We start from the raw sequence: 22,796 nt of genomic DNA, 5'->3' as shown, positions 1-22,796 counted from the left end.
TCTCTCGTCGTCGTCGTCGTCGTCTCTCTCTCCCCCCCCCCCCCCCCCCTCGCGGTGACTGGACTAGGTCTACGACTTCAGGCAGTGATCGATCCGCCTCAATCCAACTCCCGCTCTGCTTGTACCGTGCCTGCTTCGAAATGCCCATCACCGCTCATCGCTTCACACCTTCAGCTCCAGCTCTGCCCGTGTGCTCAAAGAGGAACCCACTCGCCCTCAATCTGATGGAGAGCAGAGACAAGAGGGCTGCAAGTCTATGTTCATTCGGCACAGGGGATATGCAGGGGAAGAGAAGCTCGACAGAATGAAGGGAAAGGCGTGCTGATGAGCAGATGCGCAGGGCAAAACGAGAGCGAGTGGGATATGCTAGGATGGTGGGTGTGGCCTCGTCGTCGAGCCAGGACGAGAGCGTACCGGCGCTCGACGCGAGGCGACGTTGGGACAGTGGTAACACGTGCAAAGAGAAGGTCAGAAGCTGGGGGGTCATGCTGTCGAAAGCACAGTGGCGGGCCCGCCGGCCGATTCCGCTCCTGCTCGACGACGGCGCAGGCAGGCGAAAGACCCCAGCAGTTGGGTCAGGGATGGTGCAGGAACATCGTCGGAGAGAATGAAGACTTGAGATGCCGGAGAATGGAAGTGCAATGCTGAAGATCGAGCAAGCGGCGATCACGGAAGCGGAGGCGGAGCGGCACCGCCACCGCCACCGCTCGTCGAGGTCCACCCGCCATACTGGGGTGGAAGCTCTTCGACCGCGTCGTCGTCGTCGCTCTCGGGCTGCGGGAGCGGCCCACCATCCGAGTGCATCAGCACCCGGCGGGCATTCTGCGACTGCCTCGTCTCCTCGTCGCCAGGAAGCGGCGCCTTGTTGGGCAGAGGGCCCGCCTGCCGCGACGCCGAGCCCGAGGCATGGCCCATCGCCAGCCCCTCGCCATCGTGCGCGGGCGGCAAGTCGTCGTTGGTTGTCCGCAGCCTGTACGCGCCCGTCGAGCCGTGCGAGTTGGACCGGTGTCGATCTGCGAACGCAAACGGCGCCACGGGGCTGACGAGCTGCGGCGAGGACGCCGTCGGGCTGGACAGCAGGCCATGGTTGGAGCCAAACGAGTGCGACGACGTCGGCCGGCCGCCAGCGCCGCTGTGGTTCGAGCTAGGCACCCGCGCCATGCCCGCCGCGGCCAGCATATCGTTGTACTGCGCTCCGTCGGCCGGCTGCATGGGCGATGAGGGCGTCGCGGTGCCGGATGCGCCCATGGCCGCTGCGCCGCCGTAGCTGCTGTGTCGGCTGGTGCGATCCGCCAGCTCGTGACCCGGCTGGACATCGGGAGCCGAAGGCTGGTAGGTGAACGGCGAGACAGAGTAGGTCTGCTGGATACCAGACTCCCGGTTGCTCTGGACGATCCTAGAGCGTCGCCTTGCCGCCGCGCCAGGCCCCTCTGAGCCGCTGGCGGCGTCCTCGTCGCCGTCGAGGTCGACAAAGTGGACCTCCTCCTTGCGCGCATCCTCCTTTCGCCTCTTTTGCCGCCGCTTGTAGAGGAGGAAGGCGATAAGGCAGCCGATGACGATGACGAGAGCAATGGCGCCTCCGATGGCGCCTCCGGCGATGGCGCCCACGTTGCTGCCGCCGCCACCGCCACCTCCGCCGCTACCGCTGCTGCCGTTGCCGTTGCCGTTGGAACTGCTTCCCGAATCGGAAGTCGGGCCGTTGATCGCGCCTGGCAGGGCACGGAAGGACTGCAGGTTGAACGAAGGCGGCAGCGCGTAGGTGCTGTTCTTTCCGGGGAGCTTGTAGCCCGCCTCGAGGCAGTCCTGGTCCATCGAGAAGGCGGTCGTGTAGAGCTCGGATCCTCCGCCGCTGGCGCCGCCGGTGGCATCGCCCAGCACCACCTGGAACTGCGTGTCGACGGGGAAGGGTACCTTGGTCTCGTAGATGAATGCCGACGTGTTGAGCGTCGCCGACTTGGGCACGTTGACGGTGATGGGGTTGCCCTTGATGGGGATCCACTGCAAAGGTGCAAGGGCGCGACGGTATTCGTTTCAGCGGACCGGCTCGCCTGGCCTCGACGATCGAGTCGACGGAAGCGGAATAGGGAGGTACTCACGGTGATGGTGAAGGGGGCGGTGCCGCGCTGGTCGATGTTGTAGAAACGCACGGTCCCGCACTGCTCCATCTGCGCGCCCTGGTTCTGCGGGTCGCCGGCCCAGAGCCACGCGGGCGTCGAGGTAAAAGGGTTGCAGGCATTGACATTGGCGCCGTTCGGCACATTGACGGTCAGCGGTCGAGCTATGGTCGCACAGACGTCGAGGAGGAGTATGACGAGTGGGCGGGTCAGCCGGCGGGGAAGCTCGGGTCGGAGGAGCGGGTCGAACAGGGTGAGGACGGCACTCACTGCTGTTGCCATTGCCCTTGCTGTCGGCGACGGCGACGATGTAGCTCTGGAAGCCGATGGTCGGCGGCGGCACGACGTACTGAAACGTGAGCTGTTTGGATTTGAACTGGAAGTCGCCCTCGATCCGGAAGGTATCTGCAGCTCCACGGATGCCAGAGACCCAGACCGTGTAGGGGTAGGCGTTGTCGTCTGGCGTCCAGGAGATGTTGAGTGGGGTGCAGACTTGGCTGAAGGATGTGCTGACTTCGATCCCGGCGGCCCTGCTGCCGCTGGGGCCGGCGCCGGCGAAGGCGATCAGGGCGGCCGCACCAACCAGCAAGCCAGTGCTTCGGCGAGGCCTTGACATAGAGCTATCAGACGCGATGTGGCGATGTCGAATAGGGGCTGCGGTGCTTTGTCGGGTCGAACAGGGCGGCGCGGCGAAGGCGCACGAGTTGATCTCTTTGGCGGAGAGATTGATCGAGCGATGGCTCTGGAGGCGGAGCAGGCGATATTCTGCGAGCTGCCGATGCCCTCTTAGGTGGAAGCGCAGCGAGGGATCGGGCGGTGAAAACGAGACACTGGCGAAAGAATGTGGAGCAGCGGCGGCGTCGCAGTCAGAGACGGGACGAGGAGCGCTCGAACAACGGCGGCGGTGGCAGCGGCGATGGTATAGGATATCGAAGAAGGGGCGGTCGGAAGCCGGGGATGATGATGGTGGTGGTGGTGATGGTGGTGGTGGTGGCGGTGATGTTACGGTGGTGGTTGGCCGGCAAGAAGCAGGCCAAGGGGCCCGTTGCCACGGTGACGACAGGCAGGCAGGGAGAAGAAAGCACGGGCGGGCCAGACAAGGAACGGCACGGTAACTTACCAGCCAGCCAGCCAGCCAGGGAGGCCTGCCTGGCCCGGCCAACGTACTTCGGCCCTCGCCAAGCGAGCCAGCGGCAGGCAAATCAGGTGGGTCATTGAAAACCACCCATCGCGAGCGAGCAGCCAGCCAGCCAGCCAGCCAACTTGGGCAGGCCAGGTGGGCCAAAATTGGCAGCTGTTTTGTTCCTCGCCTGCCTGCCTTGCCTTGGCTGGCTAGTCAGGACGGCCCAGGGCTTGCGGTCCCTCTCCGACCAGATCTCAACCCGCCGTTGCCCCACCGTCCATCGCCTACGAGCGAGGTTACCTTGCTGGCTGTACATGCATGTGTTTGAGCAGTTGCTCGTCGACCCGCACCAAGACGATAGAGTTGAATCGAGACGGCCCGAACGGGGCCAGCTGCACGAGAAAGACGTTGCTTGCTGCGATGCACAAGAAGGGAGCCAGCTCAGGCTGGGAGGATCGGATCGGATCGAAGCGGTCCCGCCTTTCCTTGGACCAAGGTGGGGGTGCTTCAAAGCCGGCCCGCGCTCGAGAGAAGGAAGCTCAAGGTGACAGAGGTCCGCGCTCGCCTCTTCCTTTGTCTCGGGCCCAGATCAAGGAGGCTACGGTCATGAGCGACGATGACGAGGTCCAGACCTCGTGTCCTGACCACAACCAGACAGAGAGGCAGGTGGAAAGCAGATATATGCAGGCAGGGTTAGGTCGAACGGCGAGATAGCACCGCCTCGTGTATCGGCGGTCCCGACGACGACGGCGACGGCGACGGCGACGGCGACGCCTTAAGCTGCTGCTGCATGCTCTTGTGGCCGTGGCCCGCCCCCTCGCCTGGGTCAAGTCGCCGGAGCTCCCTTGTCGACGACGACGCGCCTGCCTGCCAATTCAGGCCGCCGCGACGAGCGAGCGACCCGGCAGACGGCCTGGCAGGCCAACCGAGACCGCTCCTCGTGGTCCAGGCTCGCCCAGGCCAGGCCAAGGCAGGCAAGGCCGTCATCGTCATCCTTCGTCCTCCGCCCTTGCCGCCGCGTCTTGGCTTGCTTCGATCCGACACCTCTACTCCAACGACATGGCGGCAGCTCCGCTAGATCTGGAATAGCCTTGCTTGCTTGCTTCGCCCTGATATCGTCTGTCGGTGCCGTGAAGGCAGCCACCGAGGCTCGACAGACAGACAGACAGGCAGACGTACGCTACGTCGTCAAGAGCAGATGGAGACGCACGTACGTACGACATGCACGCACGCATAAAACGAGGCATGATCTGCCGCCCAGGCCCCCCTCCCTCGCCCTTGCCCAGCCTGACCGACCCACCCGATGCTCGTTCCGAAGATCAAGCCAAGCCAAGGCAGGGCCGCCCTCGTCAAGCTACCCAAATGATCATCTTCCATGCCAGGGGATGAGGGAAGGGGGCAGACAGGCAGGCGCGCTGGCTGCGAGGCTCGGGCCGGCGGCGTCGTTGGTCGTCTTTTATGCGGCAAGACGCCCTGCCTCCTCCTCCTGGCTGGCATCCCGTTGCATCGGCCTCGCCGCCTTCTCCAGGCTAGACGGCAGAGCGACCCAGGCAAGCAGACAGCCGCCCCGAGCCTTCCATTCGGCCATCGGGTCGGATCCAGCACTGTCCGCCCCCGTCTCGCTGCGACGCTGCGACGCCAAACGCAACGCCGCGATGCGGTCAACGAGCGAGGATCCATGATGCTGCAAAAGTGGGCATGACGATGCAAGGGAAAGGCAGACGGACGGAGAGGGCGGCCGTCGTCTAGAGGACACCCTCGGTCAGCCGCTGGTACATGTCGTACAGCCGCGTAAAGGCGCTCCCCGCCGAGCTGAGAATCAGCCGGTCGACGAACTCGTCGCACTGGCTCTGGCTCAGCGCGAGCTGGAAGCGGTCGCGCAGGTTGGCCGCCGTCAGGTCGCCCAGCGTAAAGCACGGCAGGTTCGAGTCTGTGTCGGCGCCGCACGCGGCGAGGGAGGCAGGGATACGAGGAGCTCGCTCGTGTCAGCCAGGGACTCTCAGTCGTCGACGACGGCAGCAGCAGCAGCAGCCATGGCTCGGCTCCCTTGCCACGCCCTCGACGCCAACCCACCTTTTGCCATGAGCTCGATCAGCATAATGATGCGCTCGGCGTGCTTGCGCACGTCGCGGAAGCCCGAGCGCATCAGCTGCTTGAACTCTTCAAACTTGGGGCTCTCGAGGCCGCCCAGGATGTCGATGTACTCTTGCGGCATCTTGAACGGCGCAGCCTCGAACCCGACGCCTCCCGGCGAGATGCCCAGCATGAAGCCAAAGTCGATGTCTGTGAGGCGGAAAGCCAGGAGGGCCGTCGCGAGACACAGATGCAAGGCCGACCGTGCCCGTCAGCTGCGCCGCCCGTCGCACGTAGGATCCTCGGCTAGACTTCGGTGGACTCACGTATGAGATGGCCCTCGCCGTCGATGAGGATGTTGCCGTTGTGGCGGTCCTTGATCTGCAAGAGGTACGAGATGATCGAGTAGGCGGCCAGCGACTCGAGGAAGCGGTCCCGCGCCTTGTTGAACTTGGCCGACGATGGCTCGCCGTAGGTCTGCCAGAGAGATTTGTGCCGCAGCAGCGGGCAAGAGGAGAGATGGAGAGGCTTGGCGACGATGGTCAGCAAGCGGCTCGCACCGGCCTCAACGGCCTGCCGCGCGCATGCTACTCACGTTGAGGAAGTGGTCGTAGAGGGTATAGTTGGACAGCTTCTCGTCGCCCGTGTGCCTGGCGTAGGCCTCCTTCTTGACAGAGTGGATCGACACCGCATCGGTGATGGTCTCCATCAGGCCGGAGCTCTCGCTCGTCGCCAGGATGCGGAAGTAGCGCACCCAGCAGCGGCTGCCCGTCTCCTTCCAGATCCGGCCAAACTCGTTGATCAGCTGGACAGCCAGCTGCTCCTGCCGCAGATCGGCGCCCGTCTTGACAATCACCGAAAAGACGTCCCACGACGGCAGGTGGCCGTACGGGCTCGACGCCCGGATGCGCGCCTTTTTGGCCGCCCACGACTCGCCCAGCATCGCCGCCGACGGGTCGTCCTTGTTGACGGCGCGCAGCACCGCCTCCTCGTCCTCGGGCGCCGGCGCCTTGTTCGACTTGCGGCTGCGGCCCAGGTTCTTGCCGCCCGCTCGCATCCGCTGCGTCCGCTCCTCCTCGAGCGCCATCATCTCCTGCATGATCCGCTTGCGGATCGCGTCCGTGTCGGCCTGCAGCAGCCGCGAGGACCCGCCAACCACCTGGCTTGGACGCTCGTAGCCGGCAATCGAGGCCCGCGACGCCTCGCCGCTGCCGTGGAGGTGAGTGTTGACGCCGGCGGTGCCCTGTCCGATGTCGCTCTTCTCGCCCGTGGTGGCGGACCCGCTGCCGCCGCCGCCGCCGCCGTACCAGCTCGTGGGCAGGATCCAGCTGCTCCAGCCGCCCTGGGCGTTTGAGCTGGCGCTGGGGCCGTAGTTGACCATGGGCTGCGCCGAAGCGTTGGTGCTCTTGTTGAGCTGCGAGAGCATCACGGCGGCCGTGCGCATCCGCTCCGAGTACTCGTCGAGCGAGAAGCTCTTTCTCCGGTTGGCAGAGGGCTTGCCCGCTTCGACGCCGCCGTGCTCGCGTGCGTACGTCCACGTGGCGGCGTCGTGGGTCTTGTTCCGCTGCGCCAGGTCGTCCTCCTCGTCGCTCGACGTCGGCTCCTTCTCCTCTCCGAACGCGGCCAGATCGGAGCCATACGCCTGCTCGGTCAGATCGATCTCCTCCTCGTCCTCGGCGGGCAGCGGGGTGCTCGGCAGCCGCGGGGACGGCTCGAGCTGCGGCGTGTCAGATCTGCCTTCGCCCGCCGACGATGCCGGGTCGCCGCGCTCGCCCGTCCTCGGCGTGATCGCCCGGCGCGGCGTGCCCGGCCGCGAGTCGCTGGCGCGCTCGGCAACTGCATCGTCGTCGACCGCGTGCCGGCCGCCTCCGTTGACGTTTGCCTGTCCCGCCGGCCCGTCAAAGAGGGTGTCGGCCACGATGACGGGTATATCGGCGGGCGAGGCGTTCTTGCGCCGTCGCTGGTCCTCCTCGGTCACGAGCCGCCGCAGCGTCTCGCGGTTCTGGCGGCGGTCCGGATCAAAGTCGAGATCGTTGTTGAGCACCTCGACGTTGAGCAGGTACGGCACGCGGTCGGCCGAGTTGAGCACTACGGCCTCGCCCGGGTTGATGCGGATGACGCGGTGGTGCCTCCTCGGCTGCCTGGAGCTGCTCTTGGCCGTGGCCGGGTCCTGGCCATGACCATGGCCGTGACCGGAACTCCCGGAACTGTCCCGCTCGTCGGCGGTGCACCACACCGGGAAGCAGACCTCGGCGGGCAGCTTGTGGTTGAGCGCGGTCAGCTCGGCCCGTAGCGCCGAGAGCCGCGCCGGCTTGGGCAGCAGGAGCAGCCTGGCCGAAATGTCCTGCAGCGTCAGCAGAAACTGCGTCTGGGCGCGGCAGTAGTTGGACCGCAGCAGCCGGCGCCGGGCATCGCGGTCGTAGAGCGCGAGCATCGCCTCCCTCTGCGCCTGCGAGTCCGACGCCAGCGCGGCCGACGAGGAAAAGGCCGAGAGCGAGCCGCGCGCCGCCACCAGGTTGGGCACCGACTTGGAGCTCGCCGCCTTTTTGGCAAAGGCGGCGTTGCGGTTCGCGGAGCCCTGCCGATGCCAGGCCGGAGGGTCGACCGGCGCCTTGCGTTGCAAGGGCCCGGCTTCCGCTTGACCGAACACCTCGCCGACGGCCGCCGCCGCCTTGTCTTTGAAGTCATTGAAGCCGGCCGCAAACGTCGCAAAGGGGTTCTGCTGCTGCCTGGGCCTGTCCGTGGAGGCGAGGGGCCCTCCGGATGTGGGTTGCGCGGAACCGGCGCCGGAGTGTGCCCCGTCGATGGTCGTAGGCATGGTCCCTGCCCGGACCATTGGAGCGGCCGCTGTCCGATGCAGGGCTGCACTTCGAGATGCGCCATTGGTGGCAGAGGCCGACGACGGCTTGACAGACGCGGACGCGGACGCGCTCCGCTCAGCGCCCTCGCCATCCTCACCGGCGCTATCGTCTGCGGCAACGTTGGCGGCAGCATCGACTGCCTCGTCGTCGTCGTCATCGTCGTCATTCGCCACCAAGTCGGCACCGTCGTCGTCCTGAGCTTCATCTGCGGGCGCGCGCGTGGTGAAGGCGCCGTCGGTGCTGTCCGGCTTCTTTCTCGCCTGCTCGATTGCGATCCTGCCCGAGACGTCCGCCAGCCTGGGCATGCCGGGGACGCTGGCCAGGACGGCGCCGATGCCGACGATGCTGGCCAGCGGGTTGTGGGGCGAGATCTTTTCAGGCGCGGGCCTGGCCGACGATGCGCCGTAGGGCGAGGACGACGATGCGCGGAGCGGGTCGTCGAAGAGGATGCGCTGGCACTTGTTGAAGATTCGCTGGCAGATCTGGAATGAGGCCGTGTGGGGCTGCGACGAGAGGTCGTAGAGCGAAGCCTGGAAGTGCCAGAGCGTGAAGAGGGCGACGTGGACCGACTCCTCGCACCTGCGCAAGATGAAGCATTCGAGCGCGCGCGACTCGGAGGGCTTGGTGATGAGGAGGTGGCATAGCTGGGCCCAGTAGAACTCGACCTCCTCGGGCGGGAAGGCGGTCTCGAGCTGCGAGACGAGGTAGTAGGTGATGCCGATGTTGTCCGAGTAGGTGCGGAGGTAGGAGAGGGCGAGGTGCGGGCTGAAGTAGTCGCTGTGGAACAGCCGCAGCAGCAGGCTCGCCATGGCGTCGGCTGGGCGAGGTCACCGCCGCCGGCCGCCTGGTTCAGGCAGCGAGCGCTGGGGGTCGAAGAAGGTGGAGGCCGGGGAGGTACTCGGCAGCGCAGCGATGTTGGACTCGAGATCCGGGTGGCCTTGTATCAAAGGGAACCGCTGCGGCTGCGCTGCTGTCGAGGGACGTGACCGTTGGCTCGGGCCGTGGTTGGGGGCAGAGGGGCCATTCGTCGCCGCCGCCGCGTGAGCTGGAGTTCTTGGCCTTGAGGAGCCAGACGACCGCAGCGCTTGCTGACGCGGGTGCAGCGGCAGGGAAACGGAGAGCAGTGGTGGGAAACGAAGGTATAGCAAGGAGGCAAGGTGAAAGTCAACGTGGGAGGGTCAAGCAAGGGCCGAGGGGCGGGAAGGAAGGCCGCGGCCCAGGCAGCCCCAGTCGGTCAGTCGGTCAGTCGGAAGCTGTTGGCCGAAGCGCGATCCACCGACGCCCGATGCAGCCCCGGTGCAGTGCCCCGGACCGTCCCCGATCTAGGGACAAGCCAATCGGGTTGCCCTGCCTGCCTGCCTGCCTGCCTGCCAGGCCCTCGGTCTGGCGGGTGGGTGGATGGCAGCAGCAGCCAGCCATGGAGCTTGGATGGCCCGACGACCCTCCCTCGACCACATCCTCCCTCTTCTCCGCATTACCCCGCAGCGCCGCCTTGACCTTCGCGACTGCACCTGACCCTCATCCGCCCCACACCAGCCTCGAGGTCATCCTTCGAAGCTGGGCTCTCTGGCGCTGCTCTCCACTCACCCTTCTCTGATAGCCTGTCTCCGGCCTCGTCAGTCGCGTGGCCTCGCGTCGGTCCTCGGTCGCTCGACAACAAGCGCAGACAAGCTATCCTCGCCCTCGCCCTCGCCTTCGCCTTTGCCAAGCGTCAGTCTCAGCGATTGAGCTCAACCCGCGGTCATCATCCCTTTCCGTCTTCGGCTTCGCGCTCGTCCTGTCGGATCACCTCGCCTTCACCAAATCGCGTCGACGCACCGGCCATCTTCCTCCGCCTGCGCATTTGCTCGCCATCCACCGCCGCCGGGACGCTCCATCGAGCCTGTCAACCCACCCTGTCATCGTCCCAACCCTTTCAGCTGGATATACCCGTCGTCCCCTCCGGCTAGCATCCAGACCCCTCTCCATCACCCGCCACCATCGCCTCGAACGAATGCTGGCGTCTCCTACGACCTGACGCGCATATAGACGGCTTCACCTCGTTCTTTTCCCTTTCGACCTCGCCTTCGGCCTGGGACGCAGCTTGGCTTCCTCTCTTCGTCCAGCGAGGCATCCTGTCTGCACCTGGCGCGGCCTCGCCTAGCGTCCACCGCCGCCCGCCATGGCGACGCCAGAGAGCGCCGCCCGCAGGCAGCCGCCGGATCCAGAGGCGCTCGCAGCACGGCTGGCAGACAAGTCCAATGGTGAGCAGGCGTGCTGGGCTGCGTCGAGCATGCGCCAGACAGGCCCACCAGGGCAGGTGCTGACTGTCGAGCGGGAGCTGATCTCGGTCTCTGCGTGCCATCACCGTTTCCCCGCCGCCTCTTCGACTCTTGCCCAGACCTCCGAGTGCGCCTCGCGACGGCGACCGAGATCAAAGACTTTCTCGAGGTCTTTCAGAACGTCGACTATGGCCGCTTTCTCAAGCACATGATACCCACCTACATCGAGCTGCTCGCGTCGATACCGTGCAGCTTCAGCGCGGATGCCATCGAGCAGGTGAGCATTTGGCCCCTGTCCCTCGGCGCATGTCCCCGCGTGGACCATCGCTCAGCACATCATCCGCCCCTTCTCCTCTCCTCCTCTCCTTGCTGCGCTCCGCTGCATTCGCCTACCGTGATCACCCTTGCCCCTCTGCACAGCGGCTGCGGCATGTCGTCGTCGAGACCATCCACCGCCTGCCGCAGCACGAGCTGGTGAAGCCGTTCGCCGACGGCCTGATGACGTCGATGCTCAACGTGCTGCGTCAGGACAACGAGGAGAACGCCGTCGTCGCGCTCAAGGTCATCATCGACCTCCACCGCTCCTTCAAGGCGGTGCTGCAGGAGCAGGTGCAGCCGTTCCTTGAGCTCGTCAAGACGCTCTACACAAGCATGGGCACCACGGTCGAGGAGGCCTTCAAGAGCGAGGCATCTCAGCTCTCGCAGCCACAGGCCCAGCCGGGTGCTGCCGCCGCAGCAGCACAAGCACCGGCATCAGCAGCGGCAGCGGCATCGACCGACGCAGCTGCAGGAGGAACGGCCGCCTCGCCAGCGACCGAGGCTGCCGGCAGCAACGCGGCGCCCGCCGCTGTGCAATCGACGCGCATTGCCCGCAGCATGTCGAGCTTCAAGGTGCTGACCGAGTGCCCCATCGCGATCGTGCTCATCTTCCAGAGCTACCGCAGCGTGGTGGCGCAGGCGATCCACGTCTTTGTGCCGCTGATTGTCGAGAGCTGCCTGTCGCTCCAGGCCAAGCCGCAACGCGAGGCGCACGAGGCGGCCAAGGCCAAGGGCGAGATCTTTGTCGGCGTCGCGCCCGGCATCAAGAACCGCCCGCTCTACACGGACATGGTGGTGGCCCAGGTCAAGACGATGTCGTTCCTCGCCTACGTGCTGCGCGGGTCGGCGCCGGTGATGCGGCCGTATGCCCACGTGCTGCCCGAGATCAGCGTCCGCCTGCTCAAAGACTGCCCGCCGGAGGCGTCGGCGACGCGCAAGGAGCTGCTGGTGGCCACGCGGCATGTGCTCTCGACCGAGTACCGCGCCAACTTTGTCGGCCAGATTGACACGCTGCTCGACGAGCGGGTCCTCATCGGCACCGGCATCACCTCGCACGAGACCCAGCGGCCGCTGGCCATCAGCATGCTCGCCGACCTGGTTCACCACGTGCGCCAGGAGCTGACGCCGGCGCAGCTGGTCCGCGTCGTCCACATCCACTCGCAGATCCTCCACGACTCGACGCTGGCCCCGAGCATCCAGACCATGTGCGTCAAGCTGCTGCTCAATCTCGTCGAGACGATCCTGACCAAGCACCCCGAGGGCGCCAACGAGATCCTCCGCGGCATCCTCGACACCTTCGTCGAGAAGCTGGCGAGCCTCCATCGGCTGCGCGACGACGTCGACAAGGCCAAAGCGCTGCGGGCCGGCGTGCCCACGCCCCCCGGTCAGCCGCTCGGCGCGATCGACATTGAAAAGGCCAAGCCGATCCAGGCCGCCGCCACCATGACCGACGTCGCCGGCGACCCGCTCAAGGATGCCCGCTTCCTGCTGCGCAACATCCTGTTTGGCTTCAAGACGCTGATCCCCGTGCTGCAGCACCGCAACGCGGCGCACCCGGACGGCGAGACGGCGGGCAGGCTGCTGGTCGACGGCGTGCGCTGCTGGTCGCTCCACGAGGACCGCGACAGCCGCGAGGAGAAGGAGGTGCTCGACCTCTTCACGACCGTCTTCATCGACCTCGACGCGCAGGTCTTCCACGAGGTGTTCACGACGCAGATGCCGTTCCTCTTTGAGGAGATGCTGTCGACGCCGATGCTGCTGGGGATACCGCAGAACCTGCTGTCCAACGACGGCGTCTCGCGGCGGTTTGTGGGCATCCTGCTGCGCTTCCTCGTCGACCGGCTCGAGGAGCTGGGCAAGTCGGACAAGAAGCACGCGTCGGTCAGCCTGCGGCTCTTCAAGATGGCGTTCATGGCGGTCACGATCTTCCCCGAGGAGAACGAGGTGGTGCTGCAGCCGCACCTGAGCCACCTGATCATGGAGTCGATGAAGCTCGCCAGCAAGGCGGCCGAGCCGACCAACTACTTTCTCCTGCTCCGCGCGCTCTTCCGCAGCATCGGTGGCGGCCGCTTCGAGCTGCTGTACAAGGACGTGCTGCCGCTGCTGCCGGTGCTCCTCGAGAACCTCAACGCGCTGCTCAACGCCGCCGAGCCATCGAGGCGCGAGGTGTTTGTCGACCTGTGCCTCACGGTGCCCGTGCGGCTGAGCGTGCTGCTGCCGTACCTCAGCTACCTGATGAAGCCGCTGGTGCTGGCGCTCCAGTCGTCGACCGAGCTCGTCAGCCAGGGCCTCCGCACGCTCGAGCTCTGCATCGACAACCTCACCCAGGAGTTCCTCGACCCGATCATGGCCCCCTACGCACACGACATCATGGCCGCCCTCTGGCAGCACCTCCAGCCCCTGCCCCACAACCACCAGCACTCGCACACCACGATGCGCATCCTTGGCAAAATGGGCGGCCGCAACCGCAAGCTGCTCCAGGACCCGCCCCGCCTCACCTACACCTCGCCGGGCCAGCCCATGTTTGCCGTCCAGTTCGAGGGCAAGGCGCAGTCGATGTCGCTGACGCCCATCACCGAGCTGGCGCTGGCCAACATCCGCCGCAACGACGTCTACTACCGCAAGCACTCGTTTGAACTGCTCAGGCACGCCGCCGCGCTCTTCCTCGACGGGCCCCTCGTCGACGCCGCGCGCGAGGCCCTCTTCGAGCGCGTCGTCAAGGGTCTGTTCGACGCCACCAAGGCCGACGAGCTGCGCGACGGGGCGGCCGAGTTCCTGCTGGGCGTCTGCCGCCACGTCTTTGCCGCCGAGATCCGGCGAGAGATGCCCATGCCGAGCGGCGCGTCGCACCGCCACCTGTGGCCGATGACGACGTCGCTGCTCGAGGGCCTCACGCAGACGCTCTCGTCCAACGAGGCCGGCTCGGACCCTGCGCCCCTGATCGAGCTCGAGCTGCGCATCATCCGCGAGTTCCTCACCGCCTGCGAAAAGACGCCCGCCACGCGCGCCGACCTGGGCCACATTGTGATGCACTCGCTCGCCAGCCGCTTCTGCTCGCAGTGCTACGACCAGCTCTGGCAGCGCAAGACGGGCGGCTGGCTTGGCGTCAACATGCTGGTGCGCCGAGCGGACCTGGGCCAGATCTGGGTGCGCGACCACCAGCTCGAGATTGTCCGCGCGCTGCTCTTCATGCTCAAGGACATGCCCAGCGACCCGCCCGGCAACATCGACGAGGTCAGCGACACGCTCCTGCAGGTGATCCGCCAGGCCTATGCCGTCAAGCCGGCCGCTGTCCCCGCCGCTGCCGCCAGCGGCACTGCCCCCAACGAAGGCGGAGGAGGCGCTGCCACCGCCTCGGCTGGCCCGGCGCCGAAACCGGAGCCCGTGGTGCCCGAGCGTCCGAGCCACCTCACCTACCTCATCGGCATCCTGGTGCCGGAGCTCTCGAGCTCCAACGCCACGGTCCGCGCGACGACCCAGTCGGCGTTTAAGCTGCTGGCCGAGCTGCGTGGCTCGACGGTGACGGAGCTGCTGAGTCCGCAGCGCGAGCGCCTGCTGACGCCCATCTTCACCAAGCCGCTCCGCGCGCTGCCCTTTGGCATGCAGATTGGCCACATCGACGCCGTCACGTTCGCGCTCAACCTGACGCCGCCGCTGCCCGAGTTCAACGAGGAGCTCTTCCGCGTGCTGACCGAGGCGCTGGCGCTGGCCGACGCCGACGACCAGGCGCTCATCGGCCGCACGTCGCAGTACAAGAACATGCTGGCGGTGACCAAGCTGCGCGTCGTCGCCATCCGCCTGCTGTCGTCGGCGATGGCGTGCAACGACTTCCTCTCGCCCAAGCAGAACCAGATGCGGATGAAGATCATCTCGGTCTACTTCAAGAGCCTCTACTCGCGCTCCGAGGAGGTGGTCCAGGTGGCCTACGACAGCCTCAAGACGGTGCTGACGCAGCAGAGCAAGCTGCCCAAGGACCTCCTCCAGAGCGGCCTGCGGCCCATCCTGATGACGCTCGCCGACCGCAACCGGCTGACGGCGGCGGGGCTCGATGGCCTGGCGCGGCTGCTGCAGCTGCTGACCAACTACTTCAAGGTCGAGATCGGCACCAAGCTGCTCGATCACCTCACCAGCCTTGCCGAACCGCCGATGCTCCACCGCGCCGCGCTGGGCTCGCTCAGCGACAACGAGCAGATCAAGACGCTGGTGGCCGTCGTCAACGTCTTCCGCCTGCTGCCCGAGGCGTCGTTCCAGTTCCTGCCGCGCCTCACGACGACGGTGGCCGAGATCGAGTCGCAGCTGCGGCGATCGGGCGCGACCCCCTTCACCAAGCCGCTGACGCTCTTCCTCAACCGCTTCGCCGAAAAAGCGGTCTCCTACTTTTTCGAGGGCGACAAGCTGAGCAACCCCAAGTTCCTCCGCGTCGTGCGTCTCTCGCTAGTTTCCAACGACGGCCCGGACCTGCGCGCCCAGGTGGCCGCCGGCCGCGCCAAGTACCTCTACCCGCTCTTCGCCAACGAGGCCTCGGCGTCGCAGGCGCTTGCTGGGATGACGATCGTCGAGCAGCTCGTCGAGCGCGACCCGGCCTGGCTGACCAAGCACAAGGACGTCTTTGAGCGCCTGGTGGCCTACTGGCGCTCGCCGGCCTGCAGCCACCGCCGCAGGCAGGAGGCCCACACCACCACGCGCAACGGCTTCGAGACCAAGAACCTCATCCGGCTCTTTACGTCCTACCTCGAGGTCGAGCCCCACCTCGACGCCTACGTCGCCATCCTCGACGCCTACACCTACAAGGTGGCCTTCGACCTGACGCCCACCACCCGCTTCATCTACCAGCACCTCTGCATACGCGCCAGCGTCGAGATCAAGAGGCAGATGATGTCGCGCTTCCTTGCTCTCTTCGAGGACGCCAAGGCCAGCCAGCCGCTCAAGACGGCCATGCTGCGGGTCGTCATCAACCCGATGCTCCTCGCCAGCCATAGCCTCGCGGCCGAGACCGCTGGCCCTTCCGGCGCGCCAACGGCCAAGGCGGAAGCTGCGGTGGTGGCGGGTGCGAGCAGCGGCGCTAGCACAGAGAAACCGGCCACAGCGGCGGCGGCGGTGGCAGCCACCGACAAAAAGGCCGAGGTCAAGGCCGAAGCAGCCAAGGCCGACGGCGACGTCACGATGGAGGAGGCGGACAAGGCCAAAACCGAGGCGCCCAAGGCGGTGGCGGCCGCGGCCGCTGAGACCGCGTCTGCTCAGCCTTCCGCCACCGCCAGCAAGCCAGAGGGCGGGGATGCGGTCGACAAGCCTGCCGACAGCGGCCTCGCCAGCATCATCGACTCGACGCTGATCCACCAGATCGTCAACCGCGTCTGGAAGCCCTTCCAGCAGCCCAAGCTGGCCGCGTCGCTGTGCAGCGAGGACGGCCTTCGGATCGAGCTGCTGCACATGTCGACAATGATCCTCGAGCACTGCTCTCACCACCTTGCCAACCACGGCCAGGCCAAGAAGGACACGATCAAGTTTGGTTGGGCCAACCTCAGCGCCGAGGACGTGACGGTCAAGAATGTCGCCTACATCTTCATCGCGCGCTTCCTCGAGGTCTTTGAGAGCCCGATCAAGATCGTCGGCCAGGTGTACGTCGGTCTGCTCCGCGCGCACCAGTCCGAGGGCCGCGCTATGGTCCGCAAGGCGCTCGACATCCTCGTCCCCGCGCTGCCCAAGCGAGCTGGGTTGGCCGAGGGCGGCCAGCCCCCTCAGTGGGCCAAGTGGACAAAGCGCCAGTTGGCCGACGAGGGCCACAACGGTCCGCAGCTGTTTGCGATCCTGTCGCTCCTGGTCCGCCACGCCGACCTATTCTACTCGAGCCGAGAGATGTTTGTGCCTCACATCGTGGGCAGCCTGACCAAGCTCGGGCTGCTCGTCAGCTCCAGTTCCGAGTCGAGGATGCTCTCGATCGACCTGGCCGAACTCTTGTTCAAGTGGGAGAAGCGCCGAGCCGACCACTTCGCCTCGAAGGAGGTCAAGGCCACCGCCACCGACGCTGCTCACGACATTGACAACGGCAAGCGCAGCGGTGGAGACGACGGCGACCAGGACGAGAGCCGCAAGCGAGCGCGCATCGACGCCGCGGGTGGTTCCGTGTCGACCTCAACCTCGACCTCGACCTCGAACGCAGCCTCCGCCGCGGCTCCCGGCGCTGCTGCTCCGACTGCCGGGCAAGCCGATGCCTCAGCTGCGGCCACTTCGGCGGAGCACAACTATCTGATGCCGATGAACCTGCGCGAGATGGCGGTCGGCTTCCTGGTCCGCTTCATCTCGCTCTCGGTCGAGCCGATTGCCAGGGGCGGCGTCGTGAGCAAGGCGGCCAACCTGCTCAAGGAGGTCCTCAAGGCGCCCCACTGGTCCGACGTGCAGATCAAGCTCGCCGTCTTCCAGCGCCCGCTGATCCAGACGGAGCTCACCGATGCCAACATCCCCGTCGTCTGCAACGCCCTCCACACGCTGCGCTACGTCGTGACCGACAAGAGCGACGTGTGGGTGGCGGCCCACGTACCCCAGCTCCACAAACTGCTCGAGAAGAGCGCGGCCACCGAGCACGTCTCGCTCGCCGAGGCGCAACGGCACATCCTCGAGCGCGTGTTCGAGGTGATTCCAGACCCGCCACCGGAGGACGATGCGGACGCCGACGGCGAGGCGGATGGCGCGGCCGACGAGGACGCCAAGATGGGCGATGCCTCCGCGGCTGCAGACCCTTCGTCTGCCGCGAGCAAGCCCAAGGTCGAGGGCGACGCCGTGCAGGACGAGCTTGCCAACTTCAGGAAGTTTGCCGAGAACACCATCTCGGAGGGCCTCAAGCAGTCGCAGAACCTCTACAGCGTCTTCGTCATGCTCGACGCCTGGTCGCAGAGCAAGCCGGAGAAGGTGAGCGGCGCTGGCTCCGTGCGAGGGCTCGCTCGACCCGGTACGGACCTGGTACTGTTTCGACATGGCTCGCTAACCCTGTCCCGCTTTGCGTCCTGGCCCCTATTTCCCACCACCCCGACGCGCAGATCGACGCCCACCTGCCGGCCCTGACCAAGGCGCTGAGCAAGCTGACAAAGGAGCATCTCGCCGCCACGGCGCCCGTCGCACCCAACGACCCCGGCCTCAAGCTGCTGATGCTGGTGCTCGAGCTGTTCAAGAAGCGCATCTCGAACCTGCAGGACCAGCGCCGGTGGTTCCTCAGTGCACTCGTCCAGCTCGTGGAACGATCGTCGAGCATCGAGCTCTGCCGCTTCCTGCTCGGGACCATGAGCAAGTGGATCCTCGAGCAGAAGGAGGCCTTCCCCACGATCAAGGAAAAGGCGGGCATCCTCGTCAAGATGATGGGCTTCGAGGACCGCGACAACGAGCAGCTGCTCGCCGACTACCTCGACCTCATCCACTCGATCTACACGACGCCTGCCTTTGCCCGGACCGAGCTGACGGTGCGGCTCGAAAACGCCTTCCTGCTGGGATGCCGCCACAAGGACCCCGAGATCCGCCAAAAGTTCATCGCCATCTTCGACCGGACGCTTGTCCGCTCGCTGCCCGGGCGTATGCTCTACCTGCTCGGCCACCAGAGCTGGGAGTACCTTGCCGAGCACTTCTGGCTCAACCAGGCACTCGACCTGCTGCTGGGCTCGGTCGACTCGAGCACCCCGCTGCTGCCGCCCAGCTCCGCCACGGTGGCGCGCCAGTCGGCGACCGGGGCTGGATCGGCCGGCTTCGTGGCGGTGCTGCGAGGCATGCAGGTGGGCGATCTCATCGCCTCGCTGCGAGCGCTGCTCTACACCGATGCCGAGTCGGCCCACAAGGTGTGGGTCTCGTTCTTCCGTGCCGCCTGGCGCGCCATCCCCAAGAAGAATCAGGACGAGGTGACGCGCTCGCTGATCGGCGTCCTGACGCGCGAGTACAACCTCCGTCAGGTCAGCCGCCGGCCCAACGTGGTGCAGACGCTGCTCGAAGGTGCGCTGGCGTGCAAGCCGCAGCTCGAGCTGCCGCCGCACGTCCTCAAGTACCTCGGCAAGAGCTTCAACGCGTGGCACACGTCGATCGAGCTGCTCCAGAACCTGCTTCGCTCGCTGCCGCGCCAGGACGACGCGATCCGTGAGGCGGGCCAGGACGCGCTGGCGGAGCTCTTTGCCGAGCTGTCCGAGGACGACATGTTCTACGGCCTCTGGCGGCGCCGCTGCGTCTACGCCGAGACCAACGCCGCAATCTCGTACGAGCAGATTGGCATGTGGTCGCAGGCCCAGGCCATGTACGAGACTGCCCAGATCAAGGGGCGCTCGGGCATGCTCAACTTCACCGAGGCCGAGTACAGCCTGTGGGAGGACCACTGGACGCTGTGCGCGTCCAAGCTGCAGCAGTGGGACATCCTCACCGACCTCGCCAAGGCCGAGGGCAACAACGACCTGCTGCTCGAGTGCGCCTGGCGCCTCTTTGACTGGACCACGGAGCGCGAGATTCTCGAGACGGCTCTCGAGAGCCTGTCGGCCAGCGCCACGCCGCGCCGCCGCGTCTTCGAGGCGTACATGGCGCTGTTGAAGTCGCAGGCGGGCCAGGACAAGCCGGCCGAGTTTGGGAGGATCTGCGACGAGGCGATCCAGCTGACGCTGCGCAAGTGGCACTCGCTGCCGTCGACGGTGACCGTGGCCCACGTCCCGCTACTGCAGATCTTCCAGCAGTTTGTCGAGCTGCAGGAGGCCAGCACCGTCTTTGCCTCGCTGGCCCACACCAACGCGTCCAACCTCGACCAGCGCTCGTCGGAGCTCAAGACGCTGATGCAGACGTGGCGCGAGCGGCTGCCCAACCTGTGGGACGACATCAACGCCTGGAGCGACCTCGTCGCCTGGCGCCAGCACGTCTTCAGCGCCGTCAACAAGTCCTACCTGCCGCTCGTCCCCGTCATCCAGCAGCGCGACGGACAGAGCGCCAGCACCAACTCGTACGCCTACCGCGGCTACCACGAGACGGCCTGGATCATCAACCGCTTCGCCCACGTCGCACGCAAGCACTACCTCAACGACGTCTGCATCAGCTCGTTGACCAAGATCTACACGCTGCCCAACATTGAGATCCAGGAGGCGTTCCTCAAGCTGCGCGAGCAGGCAAAGTGCCACTACCAGAACCCCAACGAGCTGACCCAGGGCCTCGACGTCATCAACAACACCAACCTCATGTTCTTCGCCGCCTCGCAGAAGGCCGAGTTCTTCACGCTCAAGGGCATGTTCATGGCGCGCCTCGGCCTCAACGACGAGGCCAACCACGCGTTTGGCACGGCGATCCAGATGGACCTCAACCTGGCAAAGGCGTGGACCGAGTGGGGCCGCTACAACGACCGCATCTTCCGCGACAAGCCCGGCGACACGTCGGCCGCCGGCAACGCCGTCAGCTGCTACCTCCAGGCCGCCGGCCTCTACAAGAACGCCAAGGTGCGCAAGGTGCTGCTGCGCGTCCTCTGGCTGCTCAACTGCGACGACGCCAAGGGCACCGTCTGGCAGGCATTCGAGGGCTTCAAGGGGGACGCGCCCATCTGGTACTGGATCACCTTTATCCCGCAGCTGCTGCAGTCGCTGTCGCAGAAGGAGGTGCGGTTCGCGCGCAAGATGCTCATGTCGATCGCCAAGACGTTCCCGCAGTCGCTCTACTTCCACCTGCGCACGACCAAGGAGGACTACGTGGCCATGAAGCGCCAGACGCTGATCGCCGCGCAGCGCGCAGCCCAGGCCCGCCAGCAGCAGCAGATGGCCGCGGCCAGCAGCGCCGCCAACGCGGGCGCCAACGCCGCCACGCCGTCGACGCCGATGGGCGGCGCCGCCGCCGGATCCCCCGCCGCACCCCAGTCCAACACGCCTTCCCAGTCCGGTGCTGCCAGCCCGACCAAGCCCGACGGTGCCGCCGACGCGCAGGCTTCGGCTGCCAGCTCCAAGGACGCGTCGGGCAGCCCGACCAAGGCGACGCCATCGCAGCAGGCGACTCCTGGAGGACAGCCGGCCGGTCCTGGCCAGCCGCAGCAGCAGCAGCAGCAGCAGCAGCTGCCTCCGGGCGCGGTGGCTCCGGGCGCTGCCGGCGTCCCCGGCCAGCCCGGCGCCATACCGGGCATGCCCAACCTGCAGCAGAGGCAGCCGTGGGACTACGTCGACGAGATCCTCAACATCCTAAAGACGGCCTTCCCGCTGCTGACGCTGACCATGGAGAACATCGCCGAGCAGATCCAGCAGCGTTTCAAGCCCACCAACGAGGAGGACATCTACCGGCTGACCAACGCGCTGCTCAACGACGCGCTGCAGCAGTACATCCAGCGCGCCGCGATGCCCAACGACACGGGCGCGCTGCCGCAGTCGTCGCAGGCCAACGTCATCCGCTTCGCCGAGAACCTGCCGCCGGGCCCGCTCAAGTCGTCGTTTGAGGAGGACTTTGTCAAGAGCAAGCCGACGCTGCGCGACTACGTGTCCAAGCTGCAGCGGTGGCGCGACCGGTACGAGAGCAGCCTCGACCGGCGGCCGCGCAAGCAGCACCTGGAGCACTGCAGCCACTACCTGGTCGAGTTCCAGCACCAGAAGTTTGACGAGGTCGAGGTGCCCGGCCAGTACCTGCGGCTCGAGGACAACAACTCGGACTTTGTCAAGATCAGCCGCTTCTTGCCCGTGTTTGAGATGACGCGCTCGGCGGGCCTGTGCACGCGCAGGCTGACGATTCTCAGCAACAAGGGCACGCGCCACTCGTTTGCGGTGCAGCTGCCGTCGGGGCGCTACTGCCGCCGCGAGGAGCGCATCTTCCAGCTGCTGCGCTTCCTCAACCGCATCCTCGAGCGGCGCAAGGAGACGCGAAAGCGCGGCCTCACGTTCCACGTGCCCGTCGCCGTGCCGCTGGCGCCCCAGGTGCGCCTGATTGACCACGACGCGTCGTTTGTCAGCCTCTCGGACATCTTTGAGAAGCACTGCGACGAGATCGGCATCGGCAAGGACGACCCGGTCATCGCCTGGGTCGAGAAGATGCGCTCCACCTGGGAGGGCGGCGTCGGGCGCGGCAACGTCGACTTTACCAACCTGCGCATGGACCTCATGGAGGAGATCAGCGTCAAGATGGTGCCGGACACGGTGCTGTCGCGCTACATGATCCGCTCGCTCTCGACGCCGTCGGACCTGTGGCTGATGCGCAAGCAGTTTACGCTGCAGACGGCGTCGACCATGTTCCTCACCTACTGCCTCTTTATCTCGGCGCGGCTGCCCACGCGCATCCACATTTCGCGCTCGAGCGGGCAGGTGTCCATGTCGGACGTGGTGCCCACCCTCAACCCGCAGGCGCCCCAGTTCAAGTCGACGGACCCGACGCCCTTCCGGCTGTCGCCCAACATCCAGCACTTTATCGGGCCCATCGGCATCGAGGGCATCCTGACGTCGTCGCTCATGGCCCTCGGACGCTGCCTCACGGAGCCGGAGCGCGCCCTCGAAGAGTACCTCGGCGTCTTTGTGCGCGACGAGATCAACTTTTGGCTCAGCGGCGCACAGCGCAGCGGCGGCGTCGCCGCCGGCATCACCGAGGCGCCGCGCGAGATTGTCCTTCAGAACTCGATGGAGATTGTCAAGCGCGCACGCCTCATGAGCTGCAAGTTTGAGATGGACCGCGTGAGTCCCGGTCGTCGTCGTCGTCGTCGCCGGTCCTGCCTGGTAGCAGGCGCGGATCGTACAGTCCACTCAACGCTCTTTCCTTTTCCTTCCTTTGCATGCGCGCATCGTATCGCGTTCGGCGTCGTCGATCGACAGGGCAACCCGCAGCAGCCCACAATCTCGCCCATCTCGCAGACGGTGCTCGACCTCATCAACTCGGCGAGCAACCCGAGCAAGCTGGCGCTCCAGGTGAGTTGGCCCTTGCCCTTGCCCCTGACGCCGCGCCGGGGCGCGCCGCGGTATCCGCACTCGCCAGAGGCATCGTCCGACTGACCTCCTTCGCGCTTGCCCCCCTCTTTGCGGCGCCAACGAAACAGGACCCGACCTGGCAGCCGTGGCTCTGATCGCCTTCGGCCCACCATGCCACG

General features: G+C 66.3%; 3 protein-coding genes across 3 annotated transcripts; 1 reads left to right on the top strand and 2 right to left on the bottom strand.

Moving 5' to 3' along the window:
• Positions 1 to 666: 666 nt before the first annotated feature.
• Positions 667 to 2,730, bottom strand: PFL1_02812 (uncharacterized protein; the record flags this gene model as incomplete). The annotated part of the gene is made up of 3 exons (XM_007880326.1): positions 667 to 1,998; positions 2,097 to 2,278; positions 2,385 to 2,730. 3 exons carry the CDS (start codon positions 2,728 to 2,730, stop codon positions 667 to 669), a joined length of 1,860 nt encoding a protein of 619 aa, XP_007878517.1.
• A 2,252-nt stretch (positions 2,731 to 4,982) lies between these two features.
• Positions 4,983 to 8,980, bottom strand: PFL1_02811 (uncharacterized protein; the record flags this gene model as incomplete). Its single annotated transcript, XM_007880325.1, has 4 exons — positions 4,983 to 5,167; positions 5,311 to 5,520; positions 5,637 to 5,787; positions 5,906 to 8,980. The coding sequence occupies 4 exons, from the start codon at positions 8,978 to 8,980 to the stop codon at positions 4,983 to 4,985; spliced, it is 3,621 nt and encodes a 1,206-aa protein (XP_007878516.1).
• A 1,352-nt stretch (positions 8,981 to 10,332) lies between these two features.
• On the top strand, positions 10,333 to 22,772 carry PFL1_02810 (uncharacterized protein; the record flags this gene model as incomplete). The annotated part of the gene is made up of 6 exons (XM_007880324.1): positions 10,333 to 10,414; positions 10,552 to 10,709; positions 10,853 to 17,656; positions 17,785 to 22,386; positions 22,525 to 22,617; positions 22,746 to 22,772. 6 exons carry the CDS (start codon positions 10,333 to 10,335, stop codon positions 22,770 to 22,772), a joined length of 11,766 nt encoding a protein of 3,921 aa, XP_007878515.1.
• Between the last annotated feature and the right edge of the window lie 24 nt (positions 22,773 to 22,796).

Source organism: Pseudozyma flocculosa (genome assembly GCF_000417875.1).
Source record: "Pseudozyma flocculosa PF-1 unplaced genomic scaffold scaffold00008, whole genome shotgun sequence".
Lineage (NCBI taxonomy): Eukaryota > Fungi > Basidiomycota > Ustilaginomycetes > Ustilaginales > Ustilaginaceae > Pseudozyma > Pseudozyma flocculosa.
The sequence above is the reverse complement of the archived record's forward strand: the minus strand, read 5'-3'. Positions and strand labels throughout refer to the sequence as shown.